The following is a 17,671-nucleotide window of genomic DNA, read 5'->3' as shown; positions in this document are numbered from 1 at the left end:
TTCAGCATGTGAATTCTATGTGATTCAATCATATTATCAACGCAAAAGCAGGCTCAGTGTAGCCGGGTTTTCTAGGAATGCTCTCACAAATTCAGCACACCTAGCAGTCGTTGCTCCATCAAGAATTCTGTGATCGGCGCTCCAGTTTAACGTGAGCTCAGGCTTCTTGACAACTATCTCCTCGCCAGCAGCGTTTGTGTGAAATCCTGGAACCCATCTCGTTCGGCCCAAACCAACTATGGCCACTTGCGGACCAACAATTACCGGGCTTACGACTCCTCCCCCTATGCTTCCAATATTACTGACTGTAAAGGTGGCACCCTTGAAGTCAGTTGGTGCCAGCTTTCCTACTTGAGCCAGGCTGTTGAGACGTCCAATCTCCGCTGCTAGAGACAGAACCGAATGATTCTGAACATCCTTGACGACAGGGACCAGCAGACCTTGCGGGGTGTCGACTGCGATACCAAAGTTGTGGCTGGCCTTCATGGTCAGCTGGGGCTTGGCTGGGTTATTTTTGAGGTCGAGATGAGCATTCAGTCTTGGATAGGAATTAAAGGCTTGAGATATTGCCTTCAAAACAAAAGGCAGCATAGTAATCCTTGATGCCGTGGCGCCGGTCTTGAAGAGTGGTGAAAGGTGCTTCTGATCAATGATGGCTTTTCGGGTGTACTCTACATTCGTAGTGTCGATGGTGTTACTGTACAGGAAGTGTGGAATTGACAGTGACTCTGTCATTACTGCAAACATTTGCTTTTCCGTGTTAGTCAGGTTCACCACTTTATCTCCATGGGATGAGTCCATAGTTGCATGAGGTGGTTGCGCTGCCCTCTGGCTGTCTTCGGAAGCACCAAATGAGGATATATATGCGTCAATATCTTCTTTTTTCACCCGTCCGTCTTTACCAGTGCCGATAATATCGTGAATGTCGAGCTGAAGCTTTCTTAGAAGGTGCCGAATCGCCGGTGTTGCAATCGCGGCGCCTTTACGAGATGTAGATAAAGCTGCTTCCGGGGACGCGGAAGGTATTTCTTTAGTGTCTGGGTGCACTTGCTGTGACTGTTCTGTATCCTGCCTCTGGAGTGACTCTTCCATTGAGGTCAGGTCGTCCTTGGCCAATTGCTCACTTTTGTCTGAGCCAGGTTGCTGCGAGATGCTGCCGGCATCGTCTAGAGAGATCGCATCGTCTACATCGATATCGACAAGAGCCTGGAGACAATTAGTCGCGTACGTAGGACAAGTTTGAGGGTCTTCACTACCTTTCCAACAATTGCCATATCATCAACGGCATAGTGGAGGCTTTTGATGACACCGCCGAACCTCGAGGTGATCTACCCAGAGTAGTGTTAGCCAGCTGCGCTCAGTATCGGGAGCTACTCATACCTCAACAGAGGCCTTGTCCGACTGCACTTCACAAATGGGATCAAACTGTTCCACTTGACTCCCCGGTTCGACAAACCACTGTACGACCTGACATTGGGTAATGCCTAGACCCTTGAGTCCATGTTACCAGTGCGATCGATTGGAGGTGCTCACCTTCGCCAATATCTGCCAGCATAAAAGGGACGACCTTCTGCACGACGGGGGATGCGTGGAAAAGCCGTGTCGGATATTGTTGTGAATATCGAAACCTCGCGCGCGAGATGCCACTCCCTCTTAGGTATTGAGTTGCGAGACGCCGCATTAAAAAATTGAGTGCAATTTCCATGCTTGCTAACCACCACCTGGATAACTTTTGGTCTCGGATTGCGACTGAACGACTTTATTGAATCTCTAGACTACGGATTCTTTGATTCTCGGCGGGCTAATTGTCAAGTGCATGAGACTAACTCCGAGTGATGGACTTCCTCCTCGCGGAGCAAGGAATGACTCCGAGATTCTAAGTATTTCCTAGAGCTTTTCTGGGACAAGTCGCTAGGGCTTGCATCTCGATAGGGCTTGCATGTCTCTAGGATCGTCCAGCCTCTCTTAGTTATTGTCTATGCAGGGGTTTGACCGATGATAGCCGCTCAATGAAATTGGATTTCCCGAGCATCCCGAACGCCGGGAAAGATCACGTGGCGATGTTCCATCGAGCAACCTAAAGTGAGTGACTGGGATGTCTTATTGGGTTTCTTTCATGAGAATACTATTCATTGATGGTAGACACATGGCATTAATCAAACGCTGGGTGCATTCGTTGCCGCATCGCGGGTACGCGACGACGAGTGCTGTATCCTCAATCCGCAGGCTAAACGTGCCAGTTGATTTCTCCAAGACACAATTACTACATCATACTAAAGAGACTATCGCAGGGGCGCCCGAATTTCCACAGGGATCGAGCACCTCACGTCTGAACCTCTTCCAGGCCGTCAATGCAGGACTCAGAACAGCGTTAAAAGAAGATCCTAAGACGCTATGTTTCGGCGAGGACGTAGGCTTCGGAGGGGTTTTCCGCTGTACGATGGGCTTGCAGGATGAGTTTGGCCCAGACAGAGTGTTCAACACACCTATTGTGGAACAGGGTATCGTTGGTATGGCGATCGGCGCGGCTGCAGAAGGGAGGAAACCAATAGTTGAGATACAATTTGCCGATTATGTTTGGCCGGCCTTCGATCAGATCACAAACGAGGCGTCCAAGTTCAGGTATCGAGAAGGATCGACAGGAGCCAACGTTGGTGGAATGGTGATTAGAATGCCTTCCGGGGGTGTTGGACACGGTGCCTTGTATGTGAGCTCCTGGGTTTTTTCACGAACCGTCGACTTATCAGCTTCAACAGGTATCATTCGCAGTCACCCGAGTCGGTCTTCTGCCATGTGCCAGGCTTCAAGGTGGTTGTCCCACGATCACCTACACGAGCTAAGGGTCTGCTTCTTGCCTCCGTGCTAGAATCTCAAGATCCTGTACTCTTTCTGGAGCCAAAGATTCTGTATCGAGCTGCCGTTGAGGAGGTACCAGACGAATTCTACACGTTGCCGATCGGCAAAGCGGAAGTCCTGAAGCCTGGGAAGGATGTCACCATCATCTCGTACGGTCGTCCACTTTACACCTGTGAAGCTGCCATTCAGGCGGCAGAGAAGGACTTCCCAGGAGTTCAGATCGAATTGATTGACCTACAGACGATATATCCTTGGGATCGGAAAACAATTATGGATAGTGTCAAGAAGACCGGCAGGGCAATCGTGGTGCATGAGAGTATGGTAAATTATGGGGTTGGAGCCGAGGTCGCCGCCACGATACAAGAGAAAGTATTCCTACATCTGCAAGCTCCGGTTATGAGAATCGGTGGACTTACGACTCATACTGGGTTGGCGTGGGAGAAGTATGTCATTCCAGACGGGACAAGTAAGTTACTCTCCTTCATCCTTGAAAATCGGAGATACTAAAGATTCTTGTAGGAATATATGACGGGATCAAGCGTACCCTAGAGTATTAACGGTGTAGTCCAACCACTTCAGTAGAGGCAGTTACTTTTGATACTTGCTGCATGGAAATCCAGTGTACATGAAAAAATATCGATACTGAAAAAAGTACTTTGATTATTCTAAGCTTCTAGACTTCGAATTTAGAAAAAGATTCATCATAGGCCATTAATCCCCTCTGCATGACCGTCAACATCGTACTCGGCCGGGTACTCAGTCATCAGCCTTCTAAGCTCTATCCGTTGTTCCTCTTGCTCCTCTGAGAGCTCAGCATACACATCAGTCCAGATGCTTTTCAAGGTAGGCTTCTTTTCTTTTTCCGCAGCAGCGAGTTCTTGGAGAACTTCTCGTCTTATCTCGCTCCGGGCCTTCTTGTCCAGATCTTCATCCCAGATACCCTTGGCTTCCAGCCACTTTCCTAGCCTCGAGATTGGGTTGTGCTTCAGTTTCCACGTTTCCACATCTCCTCGCTTTCTGTAAGCAAAGCTGTCATCACTTGTACTGTGATGAGAGACACGATAGCTCATAAACTCCAGTAGAATGGGTCGGTTTCGTTCTAGTGCCTTTCGTCGTGCTTCCTTTGTCGCTTTGTAGACCGCAAAGATATCCGTGCCATCGACTCGGATTGTCTCCATGCCGTAACCAATAGCACGACTCGCGATTCCATCACCGCGGTATTGCTCATTGGTTGGAGTGGATATCGCAAGTCCGTTATTGCGACACATGAAGAGAACTGGGCAGTCTTTGACAGATGCAAGGTTCATGGCGCCATGGAAGTCCCCCTCGCTGGCTGCTCCTTCTCCGAAGTACACCACACCAAGGCTGGGAGTATCGGAAGGATTCTCTTGAGCGTCGAGCTTGAGAGCATAAGCAGCACCTACTGCATGAGGGATCTGTGTTCCTAGAGTTGAGGCAACAGCATGCTATTCACAAGAACGTCAGATGGTGAGACGTGCATTGGATGAAGGTAGGTCGCTTACCACCCCGACTTTAGTTCTTCCGCTGTAGTGATTGGGCATGTTTCTTCCCTTCCCCGGATCATTGTGGGTAGCAAACAGCTGACTCATGAAATCTTTCAACGTAAAGCCTCGTTGTTGAAAGACACCGTGTTCTCTGTACTGGGTGCAGATGATATCCCGTGGCCCGAGGGCAGCTGCCGAGCCCACCGTGACGGCTTCTTCTCCAGCAGATACCTAGGCAACACGCGATCAGCATGAGAGGTTCAGCTACAGTATTGAGACATCATACCATGTAAAAGCTAACTCGTCCTTGTCTTTGGGCTTCAAACATTATGGAATCAAGAATATTGACTTTTGACCACGATTAATTTTCCGTAACGACCGTATTTTGTCGGAACGGCGCATCTTACCTGTTAACATGTTTCGATACCAGATCAGGACTTCTTCGTCGGTGATATCCGACACTCCATTGCCAGTCTCATCAAGAACTTTGCCATTTTCATCCAATACGCGGTATACTGGAATAGGAGCCAACGCTGCTGGTGGAGTGAAGTGCAGGCCTGTTGTGAGAGGGCTTTGAGGTGCACCGGGAAAGTGCGATCTGCTGAGTTTTAGCAGATGTGTTTGATATGAGGAGTTATAACTCACATGTGTGCACTGCATCGACTAACTGAACTCGATAGCCAGCGCCGTTGAATTGATGCGTTGTTCCCTGCAGCTACTCTCAACAGTCGCCCAGCGTGCGCAACCTCCGAGACGAGCCTGAACATGGTATTGCGGCACACTGGGATCGTTTAATGTGTCTGCAGCAACGGCACAAGCGCTTCATGTTTTGCTATATCTAAAGGAGGGGAAGAACAAGGGGTACTGGCCTGCTCACGTGTCGAAGCTAAGGAATATTCCTGTACTGCGACGGCTATTGCCGGCATGGACCAACAATTCACCGAGCGCCCCGTGCATGCATCTCCGGACAAAGGAGGAAGATCCGGGGAACTCGGAGTTGTGCAGTCCTCCCCGCGACGAATCGGTTGGGTGATGTATAAGCGTCCATGCCAAAAAGATTCGGAGCCGCAGACTTTCATGTTCCGGGCCCCGGCCTCCGGGACCCGATCTGTCCCTTGGCTTATTGCAGGCACAAATCGAACTTCAATGCTTTCGCTCAGGCCAGTCGGACATAGAGGGCCATGGACAGACAACTCGATAAAACTATAGAGCTACCGTCCTGTTGGTTCGGGTTTCGTTGAGAAACCAATAGAAGTAACCGCTGACGAAGACCTGACGAAACATAATTTATTCGCCAGGCTGTAAACCAACCTGACTGATGTAACAGTAGCTTAGAGGAAGACCATACAACCCAAGGAATATCTGCCCCGATTACAATTGAGTTGGGGAATGAATCGTGTGAAAGGCCAAAAAGGACGGTACTGATTTCTCCTATCCCTCTACCATAGTATGTAGTTACTACCAGACATAGCGGAACAAAGTGCTGCCCTCAATAATCCTTTGGCCTTTATCCGCTTGTCTATTTGCACGTATGAGAAGGGGAATGGTGATTAGGGTCAACAACATCGAAAATCCCACAAGTGCACAGCATGCAACGAGGCCGGGTACAAAATTTGGCGAATCCTGTGATCGAGTATCAGCCGTGTACATACGATAGAGGTCGTCCCTATACGTACCTGCTGCCTAAAGACCAATGCTGAATAGATTCCTCCAATACCAGCGGAGGAGACCTGGATTGCGGCCAGGATTGATCTTTTTGCATCTTCCCTGATGTTGTTTTGTTGCCAGGAAGCCACTGTGACAATGAGGCCGTTGCACCCGCAAGACCCCAGAAAGGACCCCACGTATCTTGGAGTTGGGTGATCCAGGAAGCCAATCATACACAGCCCGATAATGCCCAATGATCCTTCGAGTAAGACAAATGGTCCGCGAACTCGATATTTATCCGATATAATACTGACCAGGAAGACAAATATCACTGCGACCGCAGCAGGAGGCGCAGCGAGGAGGAACGACTTTGTTTGAGAGTATCCTAGTCCTAGCCGAAGGACGATTGGCAGAAATAACAATAGGCCGTACACGCCAGCAGCACCGGCCATGTACGTGAAAGACCTGTCATGTGAGATTAGTCATCGATACAGTATGGCTTTGGAATGGTTATGACTGACAGAGACCACACTTTCCAATCAAGGCAGACAATTTTTATAGTCTCCCATGTCATGCGTTCTCCTTGAGAAGCATTATGGTCGCGGACAAGCCGAGCTCTAACAACGTCCGCCTCACTAGCAGAGAGAAATTTGCCTTTCTGAATCTCCTTCTCAGGGAAGTCGACAATCACAAACCAACCAACGATGGCTATCGCAATGGTGATGGCTCCTTGGACGATGAAGATATATTTCCAACCATCTGTTTGTGGTTCGTCGGCGATATGTGTCAAACCAACACACAGGATGTTGGCAAATGAAGACAGGAAAGAGCCCGTCATGAAGTAAATGGCGATCCTGGATGATGGGTTAATATCGCACCGAATCCCTGAGACAGTATTTCGAACCTTTTCTGCACCTCAAACCTGGGATACCAAGATGCCAGAAGATACAGACACCCGGGAAACATGCCCTGTCCATAACTTTAGCTAATTCAAAGGAGTATGGGAGGTGGGTTTCTCACGGCTTCGCAGATACCAAGCACAGCACGACAGGCGGCCACGATCTGCCAGTTCTTGCTAAAGCCAATACCTAGTGTCACCAAACCCCATGCAAGAGAGAGAGTGGACAGCCAAATTGCAGGACCGAGCCTTTTAAGAACAAGGTTGCTCGGAATTTCAAAAATAATGTATCCCACGTAGAAAACCAATACTATATTCGCGTCCTTGTTAGCATTTAATGTCGTGATCCTACGGGTCAATGTCGACTTTTGGTTCGTTGAAGTGCTCACTTGTAATGGAGGCGTGGTTCCCAACGTTGAGGCCAGTAGCTTCGTCTAGTCCTGCAATTCTGGCACTCCCTAGGTTCGTTCGATCAACTAGTGCCATGGTGTATATCGCAGCGAGGATGGGAACGAGACGCAGGTCTATCTTTCGCCTGGCAAGAGTTGCGGTATCAGTCATTAGTGGTATGACTTTGAGATAGCCTTTTGGCAGCCAGAGTGATATGTGTGCTCCACTTGACGTACCTGATTCTCCTCTCCAATCGACGGTCAATGGATACATCGGCCCCTTCTTCTGCAGCTCGAAGATCATCAAGAGACACAGGAGCGTCTTCTGTGTGCTCCAGGACAGGGAGGGATAGTTGCGCCTTGATGTCGAAGTCATGAACGGGTGTTCGGTGTGATGTAGACATATCTCCCTGGGGCAATTGTGTTAAAGTGGTTGGTAGGCGTGTGATCCTAGTTAGCTAAATCACCAGTGCCAACAGTTTCAAAACGAGGAGAAAGAACTAAGACCTAAAGCTCTGATTGAAAGACTGTGGTGATGTCCCGAACTCCTTTTAAAGAGAGAAACTGGTGAAAATGGTCGTTATCCACGTGTGCAGAAAATACTCGCCAATATGGAAACCGCCGTGACAATCTTCCTCCGCGCCAGGGTTCCCCATGGGCGGCCTGTCATCGTTCGTTCCTTCAGTCTTTATCGATATCGGATCCGCAGTGATACATGGCACTGGGCACGCTCAAGAGCTCTCATAAGAGTATGTATCGTATGGCGGGAACATGTTGAAAGCAGGCGGCAGCGGATTAAAGGGTTTTTGGCATGACTCTATGCTGTTTTAGGCTTATCTGGTGCAGCTTCGGAGCCGACTCTTGACAATAGAGTGGGTATCCGCGCAGTATGTACCATATTTCCCGATGTCAGTATCTTCGCCCTCCCATAGTACTTTTGCTTCTCACCATAGCGAATTTAATGGCAAAGTCTCGTGGGTACGGGCCAAGTTGGGATATCCTTGTGCCTAGATAACGGTTGGGAAACGGACAAATGCTGGTAACTGGACGCCGGAGCCGCACAAGACCGCTCTAGCCAAGTTTGAGACACTCTTTTTAGTTTCGAAATAGCCTAAAGCACCGCTGTCGTCTGCGTCGTGGTTAGTTTAGACAGTCCGTGGGTGGTGAATGAGAAATATTACAGACTTTGAGCAAAGAGCTGGAACTAGAAATCGGTCGAAGCGGGTGTGTCTTTAACTGTCTCACCACATGCATCTCTTGTGAGAAGGGAAAGCAGTGGACCTGACATTGCATAAAACACATTACATCAAGCTGAACAATATACTGACGTAGTGTCCCGACGAATAAATTGGATCATATGAACGAATTCGTGGAGTATGAAAACAGGATTACCATTTTGAATGACTACCGGATTTACCTTGTCCGCTCTTGTCAGGCACTCGGCCAAGGTAGGATATCTGAGTATGAACAAAGACTATTCAAGTTGCTGTAAAAGGTAGGACTCATCCTACTCATGAGCACCTGAATGCCCTCGCCACAGAGTTTAAAGCATAAGCGTCAACAATACTCTGAATGGTTGTATAAGTACCAGCAATGGCCATGAATGAGCCCCCGACGATAGTGACGCAGTGCAGAGCACAAAGTGCCATAATCTTCCTGCTGGACGTGTAGTTGCCTCGCTGCATGTAGAGGCCCATGAAACCAGGAATTACCAGCTACCCGATATCAGTACATGTAGTCATCACTAATTGGTCGCGAACTTACGCAGGTTGGAGAACAGCAAAGGGAACCAATGAGGCCCAAAATCAAGCTGAAGAAGGGGATGGCTTCAGCGAGGATAAAGGATACGATTGTTAGAGAGATGGTTGAGGATCTGAAATATGCATGTAAAGATCAGTTTTCATATGGAAACACAAATGTGGAAGCTTTCGAGGATTGCACCTACAGCCAAGTAACCCAGTGCCTTAAACTGTTGCTTTGCAGATGATCAGAGTCACGAAGGATTCGGACAAAAAGCTACAACACTGTCAGCTACTCTAGTCTCGAGGTGAAAATCATGCAAAGACACATACAAACTTGGCAGCGACGTGGGTCCAGAGTGTCGAGGTCATGATAAAACCCGGGATGGAGATACCATATGCTACCTTCTCGAGTGTTCCTCCTGCACTTGCAAGAGACGGACTGGCGACATAAATTCCACAATATCTGGAGAGAAAGATTAGCGACAGGGATGGCCTATGAATGACGTCATAATTGCTTACACATAGACGACCAGGCCGAAGGAAATATAGCAAGCAACTAAAAGGCCTTGAGAAATAAAGAGCGCCTTTGGAAAAGTTCTGGGTACTTTCATCTCTGCCATGACAGGCATAAAGGTGGAGGTTGAGCCAAATCCAGCTATCGATCCACGTTAGATGCGGCTTTTTAAAAGGGCAGGTATCATGGAGGGGCTCGTACAGAAAAGATTCAGCGCCGCGACAAGTCCTGCGACAAATCCGGGATGTCCTACAGCGATGACACCCAGGTCGAAGGGGCCTTCTTGAGGCGCCGCAGCAGGCCTTTCAATGGTTGTTACACCAACCCTGTGCGAACCAAAGATTAGTCCAGTAGGTAGGAATAGGCTTGTTCGACTTACACCACAATGAAAACTGCCGTAAAAATACTGGCGAACCCTATCCAAGTGAGGATAGCTAACTTCCCGAGAGTTCGAATGCTCGAAAGTATGCCAGTGGCGATAGCGGCGACCAGTGTCCAGACGATGCTACATCCTTTGCCATTGGCGAGGATCCTGAGACCTTGCGACAACCCAACAAATCCGGAGCCAGTGCACAGGCTGTTTGGAGTTAGGCATAAAAATACCGCTTCACTCGACTGATAGGAATCACTTACGTCCAAGTCAGAAGGAAAAGAGCACCAGTAGCCTCTCGTGCAATTGGTCCACCCATGAGCATCGCAGCATCGACGATATTATGAATACCTTTGTACTTCATCCTGAATTGATACATGACAAAGGCATAATCTACATCAAACACGGCGATCAGTGCCCTGCCCAAAATAATCAGATTGTAACATTTATCATCCACTTACACATAGTCAATGCACTCCATAGTGTCAAAAGGACGACGCCTGGTCCATAGCCCACAACTCCAAGGGCAGCGGGAATTGACAACACTCCAGTCGCAAAGCAGAGCTTGATGAGAACAATGATGGTCGGAATGCTGATTCAAAACTGTCAGAGTATGACTTGCAAGGTAGCAACGAAAAGATACCTACAGCCCCAGGGCACGAAACTTTGCGTGGTCCGCATTATCCTTAAAGACTTCACCGTCATCCTCGAGGATTTCGCCCGGTAGACTATCATTCTCCACGGGTTTGACGGTGCTTTCAGTCTTTTCGGCGGTCATTGTCGCTTTAGTCGAGGTTGTCGTGCTAATAAGTCTTGGAAGAATTGCAGTGCACGTCAAGAACAGATGAGCAGGAGCACAGAAGTAGTATTACTTGCCCATAAGTCTTGATATATATCGACAACCAGCCATGTATGGGGAGAAATGTATCTCCATGATATGCTTATCTATGTATCGTATGCTATTGACAGTCTAGAAACCTAAGATTCGATGATTTAGATCCAAAGATACGTACCCAGAAGTCTAAATTGACGAAGGTTTCTTTCCCACAGGCTTCTTTCTGCGATTGCACATACTGTTGTGTGCGCTCAATGGCGTCAAGGCGATGGGTGGGAACTCACTCAAGCGTTCTGGTCCGTTAGCGTTGATAAGCGCATTGGCCTCACTGGTCAAGCGAGCCACCCCGACGATTACAAAATTCTGGGCTTGCCCCAGACTCACCGATAACAACGCCATCTCCACGCCGGGAGAATTGGGCGGTCATCACCGTAAGTGCACTCGGCTATGAGCGCTGGGCAAAAGAGGGGGTGTTCTTGTTATGCCGGATAGTCGGAACTTGCGCATGTGATAATTAAACCATGATTGAGATATCGATGACTCGAGTTCCTCAATCTCTAATCGGACGCTCAGCATACTCACTGTCTTTATCTGCGCATCATGAGCGGTCTCGGCGGATTGAACAAGACGCAAGGTGGCATTGTCATCGCCGCGGTACAATCGCAGCTCTTTCGCGTCGACACCCCAAAGGACTTGTCTGATGCGACTAAGCATGTTTGCAACCTAGTGTGTCGTGCTAAACGAGAGTATCCGAGCGTCGACCTGGTCTTGTTCCCTGAGTACTGTATTCACGGCCTGGCGATGTCGATTGAACCTAGTATCATGTGCACTCTGGACGGCCTCGAAGTTGCAGCGTTTAAACAAGTGTGTGCCGAGGAGGGAGTCTGGGGCGTTTTCAGTATCATGGAAAAGAACACCATCTCTGCTGAAGCCTATCCCTGGAATGTCGGCCTCACCATCAACTCCCAGGGAGACGTGGTCAACTACTATCGGAAAATGCACCCCTGGATTCCAGTAGAGCCATGGTATCCTGGCAATAAGGGTGTATCTGTTTTCACTGGACCGGGAGGAGTGAGAATGTCTCTCATCATCTGCCATGATGGCATGTTCCCTGAAATGGCCCGGGAGGCCGCGTATCTTGGGGCTGAAGTGCTTTTGCGGACAGCTGGCTACACTTCGCCTATCAAGAATAGTTGGGAATTGACCAATCGAACCAATGCATTCACCAATCTCATGTACACCGTCAGCGTCGCATTGGCGGGGGCAGATTCTACGTGGCGCAGCATGGGACAGGCCATGTTCGTTGATCCTGAAGGCAACATCCTGGAGCGAGGGAATAACACTCCTGACCACATGGTTGCCTGCGAGATCCGAGCAGATGAAGTTCGACGACGAAGACGAGAATGGGGTGTCGAAAATAATCTCTACCAGTTAGGTCATCGAGGCTACGTGGCGGTGAATAACGGAGCTGGTGATTGTCCCTACACTTACATGCGGGATTTGGTCCAGGGACGGTATGCGCAGGCTGAGGACCATGAGGTAGTAATTAAGGACGGATCGGTGTGTGGATTTCCATCACCGCCTGCCTTAGAGTATGTTGACGAAACGACGCAAAGAATTCTGTAATGCTTAAATGAATGCTATTAATTTATCTTTTCAAAATTACCTCGCAACTCCGTTCGACAGAAAGAGGAGCTCCAGCAAAGGACAATTTAAGTTCATCCCGAAAAAACCATATTGAGATCTCAATCAATAATCATCACCCATACAAAAATAATTTACCTACTCGATAGCATACTATTTCTGCAACCTTTCTCCGACTCTTATTTCTAGGCCACAATCTCTCGGAGTGGCACGACGCTATCCATCTTCGACACCAGTGTTGCCGATGGCGTGATAATGTTCGCTCCGCCCAAAGAGTAACTCTGTTTGTATCGTCTGACGAGATGATCTTCTACCTTGAGTGGTCCGTATTTCGGTTTCTGGCCGGCCGGGACACACGTTGAAATGGCTTCAATGACCGTGTCCAAGGCTCCGTCATTGAAGAAAGCCACTGAGTACCGAGCCTTGTCCGAGGCCGGTGACCACACACGGTGCATGGTACTACGGTACCTATCATTTGTCCATCGCTGCATCAAGTCCCCAATGTTGATGACGTAGGCACCTTCAACTGGGACGACAGGGTGCCATGTGCCAGTCAGCTTGTCTAGAACTTCAAGACCACCGATATCATCTTGGAGAAGAAGCGTCAAGGCGCCAAAATCGGTGTGCGCCCCGATGCCACGACCTCGATTGGAGGTGCCGTTGGGGGAGGCAGGGTACTTGTGTGATCGGCAGAGTTGGATGCCTGGTACCTACGTTAGGAATATGGTGCGAGACTCGAGAGAGAAGAGAAGACTCACCATCTGGGTCCGCCGCAAATGCGTCAAAGAAGTGCTCATCAAGATCCAAGCTTAGAGCCATGAGTCGGAACATGCTCGTACTTAACTGATGCATGGCTGAATAGTACTCCATGTACGTCCCTCGAAAGTCACTCATACCAGGTAGACTTGGATCGGGCCATTGATTTGGTCCCGTCATGAACCGTCCAAGAGGCCTCTCACACCGCACAGTGAACCCTTCCTTCTTTTCAATCTGGCTGTTGTCTTCAATCTCTTCCAATCTCTCAACGCCAATGGCCTCGTAACCCCGGTTGCAGGGGGACTTGTCTTGGCCGATCTTGTCTTTCTCAGGCTGTGGAAGTGCGAAGAAATCCGCAATGTTTTGGATGAACCGCTTTTGGAGGTCGGTACTGACTGAGTGGCCGCAGATCTGGAAGAATCCAACATTTTCAAGAGCAGAGCGCAACTCCAGGGCACAAGTTTTCTTCGCATCTTCGTCCCCTCTGAGAAAACCGCTAATGTCGATAACCGGTATCTCGAGTGTAGGCTTCCGAACAACCATAATGATGATGACAAATAAATTGAATGTCTGGAAACTTAAAAGATTCGTGGAAGATGGTATCCTTGTATCCAGAACCCTGTGCGCAGCGAGATATATATAGAGGCCTCTTCAATCAGAAGTGACTTACGGCAATAAGCGCAGGGAGCATAACATTTTGCGCACATCTTCTACGATTCGAATCTGGAGGAGCCTTATCAAACCTCATTTCCTGTGGTGCGGTTATCTGGGGTGAACCCAAACTCCCAATCTTGCTAACGGCCAACGGCGCACAAGGCTAACGGCCGGACGCGAGTGGAGCTAAAAACAGATGGCTGTCTTTGGGTTTTCATGACTGCCAGGAATTGTTATCACAACTACTCAACGTTCTAGGCACACATCATTGACTCGCGACCCAAGAATTTCTTATCTGTAGTCCCAGGCCGAATTGACAACTTTAAAGAGGTAATCGTTTGCACAACAAGATTCGCTAACATTACTTGTTCGTCTTATCATCGAAAAGGTACTGCTGTGCTGACATCGAAATTGAACTCGGCGTTCCAGTCCATCGGTATGTATGGGTAACAGCTGAGATTGTCTTCTATTCCGGACCCAGTCGCGTTGAAGAAAGTCCCAAAGCTCATAGCCTCTTCCAGATCTTTCGAAGGGTCAAATACTGGTGAAACGACAAGACGAGTGATCGATGAAGATCGTTCAGAGATCCGTTGTGCTTCTTGGAACGCGAAGTTTGTAAATTCCGCTCTCACTGGAGCCAGAAGTCTCTCGTATTCTTCTAGGCATTTTGCTGCAGCCGGCCATCTTTCTGCAACTGTAGCGAAGAACCGGGAGAATATGTCCATGAATAACTCGACTTGTTCTAATGAGTAGGATGCCGCAATCTCTGCTTTGAATCGTTGCAAAGCTTGCAAGAAGGCAACCGCGGCAGAAAAGGAATGGTAGCATGAGTGGAAGACGTACTTACTGTTGCCAAACTCCAGGTTAGCTTGCTCCCAGCTGCCATCGGCAACGCCGACTGCAGCGGAGAAGGCCTTGAGCAGGTTTTCAGCCGTAGGTTCTTTGATCAGTGGACAAGGTCGGAACAAAGTTACAAGTATGTAGTCTGTAGCTATGGTGGAATAGAGCTTCATCTCATCCCATTGGGATTGACAGGACGAATCGGTGTTTCCAGCGGTAGCCTCTTGAATATCGGCTTTCCAGTCCAATATCATTCGTTCTTGGTGGGCCATCCATGACTCCAAGGAAGTGAATGTTGGCGGGATTGGTTCGTGATGGAAAAGAACTGGGACAATGTCACATTCCACAAGGCGGTACCGCCAAATATAGTGAGACGGAAATTTGGTCGATCTGCCTTTGGCATTGAGCCCTTCAGCTGTGATAGCTGTGTCTTCTAACTGCGAGGAAAATTGTACAGTGATATTCTTCCGAAGCAGCGTTATCGGTCGTAAAAGCGCTCCACACACTGCAGTTTCCATTTCGAAGGCACACCAGAAGACTCTACGCCGCATGTCGCGCTCCATAGGTGAAACGGAAGGATGGTCTGGTAGTTCATGGTGCAAGCCCAGGTCTACACATGCTTGACTGATAAAACCAGCGAGAAGCCAGAGGTTAGCGACGCTAGGGTTGAGGAATGTGTACTGTGTGAGCAATGTCAGCGCTTGCAGTCCACGCAAATCATTTGAGAGCACGTCGGTTATTTGTTCCATTGCGTTCTCAAATAGACCTGTTGCTATTGAGTAGGCACGGGCTTGCTTTGATCTGGCCGCTGTTGATAAAGATATAGCCATAATCAAGTTGAGCGTAAAGATCTCGTAGGCAGTCAGAATGGTGGTGCTTTCGTTCAAGTCTGCCGGATGGAATGCGGCGTTGTGCATCGAGGTCAGCTCCGGGATGTAGTAAATTGGATACTGCGGAGCGACTCTAGTGACATAATTATCGAAGAGAAAGTCGGCAACATGTACTGGTATCGACGATAAAGAAGTCTTGCTCGGCTCATGATTGATAATTGACCTTGGATGATGCTCATGAAAATCATTCACCACCCCAAGCATCCTTCTGGCCGAGGGCAGCCGAGTCCCAGCCACGACACATCGAGCAAGAGGTACTTCTGCCGTTAAACCCAAAAATGAGGAGGTCGTTCCATAGATCAGCTTATTTACGATTGGACTCGCAAAAGCACTCTGGCCGAACGGCTTCAAAATTAGCTGGAATAGACTTGACGAGCTTTGGGCGACCAACCTGTTGGGGATTTTCAGATGATCTCTTGCGTTCTCGATCTGCAATTTTCGTCTCCAAGAATTGCACAATGCTCCTCGGCAGAGCTTGTAGCCTGGTCGAGTCCATGGCTACGCAAGTTACACCAGCTTTGAGACAGGGAGTACAGTCTGTTTGCTGAGCATCGCAGTGCACCTTGCGTAGTCGGCATCGCGCACACGCCTGAGCGCGCCTCCGAACCCGCGATACCGGCGGCATTATTGGGTTGGTGCAACCATCTCGTAGGTTGCTTAGTTATCGCCCAAGTCTTCTAGAAGGTGTGGTCGGAAGTAATACAGCTGGAAACCTGGAGATCGGAGGGAAAGACGACTGTCAATACGAGTCCGGAGTATCTAGACCTCACAGACCGAGTTTCGATGCCTAGCCAACTAATCATCAAGAAACTTTGGTGGCTGTGATAAGATACGGCTTTGATAAGATACGGCTTTGAGCGCAAAAGTGGATCCCAATCCAAGCCGGTCGGGATTTGCAATAGATATGACATGGGAATTTGCGGAGGCATGATCGGAGTAAGTCTAGGCATGATAAGTCATTCTCGCCGCAGAATTGTTACAATTCATGGGAGCTGTGCTATGTAGCCTGGGAAGTCGTTCGGCGTATCTGTTGACTTAGCCAGAGTGGTCTGAGGGTGTGATCGGCTTCGGCTTTACCGATGGTCCTTCACTTTGAACTGCAGGCACTCCAACAAAACCTTTGCCGCCTCCCATCGTACTGACCATTCGCCCAGAAGTGCCGTGGCATGACCATAATCCTGCAATAATCCTGGTCTCAATGCCTCTTGCGCAACCGGTATAGCTTCAACAATGATAGAAGCAGCTTTGAAAACCCAATGAGCTGTCAAAACCGTTGGAATATAACGGTCATCTAAATACGCAGTAATTAATCTTGTTGCAGTTGAAACCGTGGGTTGCAACATAAACTGTGTTTCCCGGAACGTTGAAAGTATGTTTGGATGAAGGCAGTCGAGCGTATCATCAGCTAGCAGCGAAAGAGTGCTTTGTATGGTAGCATCTGGAGGACCTGCTCGAGCACGGGCTTGTATTTGATATAAGGTGCATAAGAACTCCAGAGGGTCCTGAGCTGATAATTCCAACGGTATCCCAGTTTCTCGCATTGATGCCGGCCGATCCAGAAGGCCACAAGCCTGATTTTCCAGACAATAGATTACCTTAATCAGAGTCGAGAGCGTTGGAGATGATTCTTCTGATTCAGGTCCAGTCAATTCAATCGCAAGCCTGGCTGCAAATCCCACCTGTTGGCTTAAGTTGCCACTCGAGGGCTCCAAAAGAGTGTACAAAACTAGTATAACTGCCACCTGGAGAGTCGAGATGGAAGACTCAGCTGTCGCCTGTTCGAAGTACTGCAAAGCTCTTGAGTGAGCGGCTACCGCCAGAGTATGAAAGCAGACACCGTGATTTCTGTTACTTCGACACGAAATGGCATACACCATTTGCTGCAGAAAAGCTTCGTTTGGGGACGAATGCGAATCCACCGCGTGGTCCGAAGACAGCCAAGGGAGGGAAGGGTTCAAAATAGGATAAATCCTTTGAACGGAATCAGTGAAGTGTTTGGTAAGATACCGATGCAGCTCGGGTCTTGTAGCTACGAAATCCCTATCGGCGTGGATGGGGAAATCGAAATCCGAGTTTGTCTGAAGCCTCCCTACCCTATCGTCCAATGTGTCGAGCTTTATCAAAGGAGACT

At 48.8% G+C, this 17,671-nt stretch overlaps 4 protein-coding genes across 4 annotated transcripts; 1 reads left to right on the top strand and 3 right to left on the bottom strand.

Moving 5' to 3' along the window:
* Window positions 1-36: 36 nt before the first annotated feature.
* On the bottom strand, window positions 37-1,705 carry PV06_06499 (uncharacterized protein; the record flags this gene model as incomplete). The annotated part of the gene is made up of 4 exons (XM_016407622.1): window positions 37-1,206; window positions 1,257-1,328; window positions 1,381-1,484; window positions 1,534-1,705. 4 exons carry the CDS (start codon window positions 1,703-1,705, stop codon window positions 37-39), a joined length of 1,518 nt encoding a protein of 505 aa, XP_016261102.1.
* A 441-nt stretch (window positions 1,706-2,146) lies between these two features.
* PV06_06498 (uncharacterized protein) lies at window positions 2,147-3,490 on the top strand (the record flags this gene model as incomplete). Its single annotated transcript, XM_016407621.1, has 3 exons — window positions 2,147-2,703; window positions 2,757-3,322; window positions 3,376-3,490. The coding sequence occupies 3 exons, from the start codon at window positions 2,147-2,149 to the stop codon at window positions 3,411-3,413; spliced, it is 1,161 nt and encodes a 386-aa protein (XP_016261101.1). The 3' UTR covers window positions 3,414-3,490.
* A 67-nt stretch (window positions 3,491-3,557) lies between these two features.
* On the bottom strand, window positions 3,558-5,128 carry PV06_06497 (uncharacterized protein; the record flags this gene model as incomplete). The annotated part of the gene is made up of 5 exons (XM_016407620.1): window positions 3,558-4,322; window positions 4,380-4,592; window positions 4,648-4,709; window positions 4,769-4,959; window positions 5,007-5,128. The coding sequence occupies 5 exons, from the start codon at window positions 5,126-5,128 to the stop codon at window positions 3,558-3,560; spliced, it is 1,353 nt and encodes a 450-aa protein (XP_016261100.1).
* A 3,574-nt stretch (window positions 5,129-8,702) lies between these two features.
* Window positions 8,703-10,699, bottom strand: PV06_06496 (uncharacterized protein; the record flags this gene model as incomplete). The annotated part of the gene is made up of 10 exons (XM_016407619.1): window positions 8,703-9,010; window positions 9,060-9,168; window positions 9,241-9,311; window positions 9,368-9,500; window positions 9,557-9,692; window positions 9,753-9,877; window positions 9,931-10,128; window positions 10,185-10,314; window positions 10,383-10,513; window positions 10,569-10,699. The coding sequence occupies 10 exons, from the start codon at window positions 10,697-10,699 to the stop codon at window positions 8,807-8,809; spliced, it is 1,368 nt and encodes a 455-aa protein (XP_016261099.1). The 3' UTR covers window positions 8,703-8,806.
* Between the last annotated feature and the right edge of the window lie 6,972 nt (window positions 10,700-17,671).

The sequence above is a fragment of the Exophiala oligosperma genome (assembly GCF_000835515.1).
Source record: "Exophiala oligosperma strain CBS 72588 unplaced genomic scaffold supercont1.6, whole genome shotgun sequence".
NCBI lineage: Eukaryota > Fungi > Ascomycota > Eurotiomycetes > Chaetothyriales > Herpotrichiellaceae > Exophiala > Exophiala oligosperma.
This window is presented reverse-complemented; position numbering and strand designations above follow the sequence as displayed.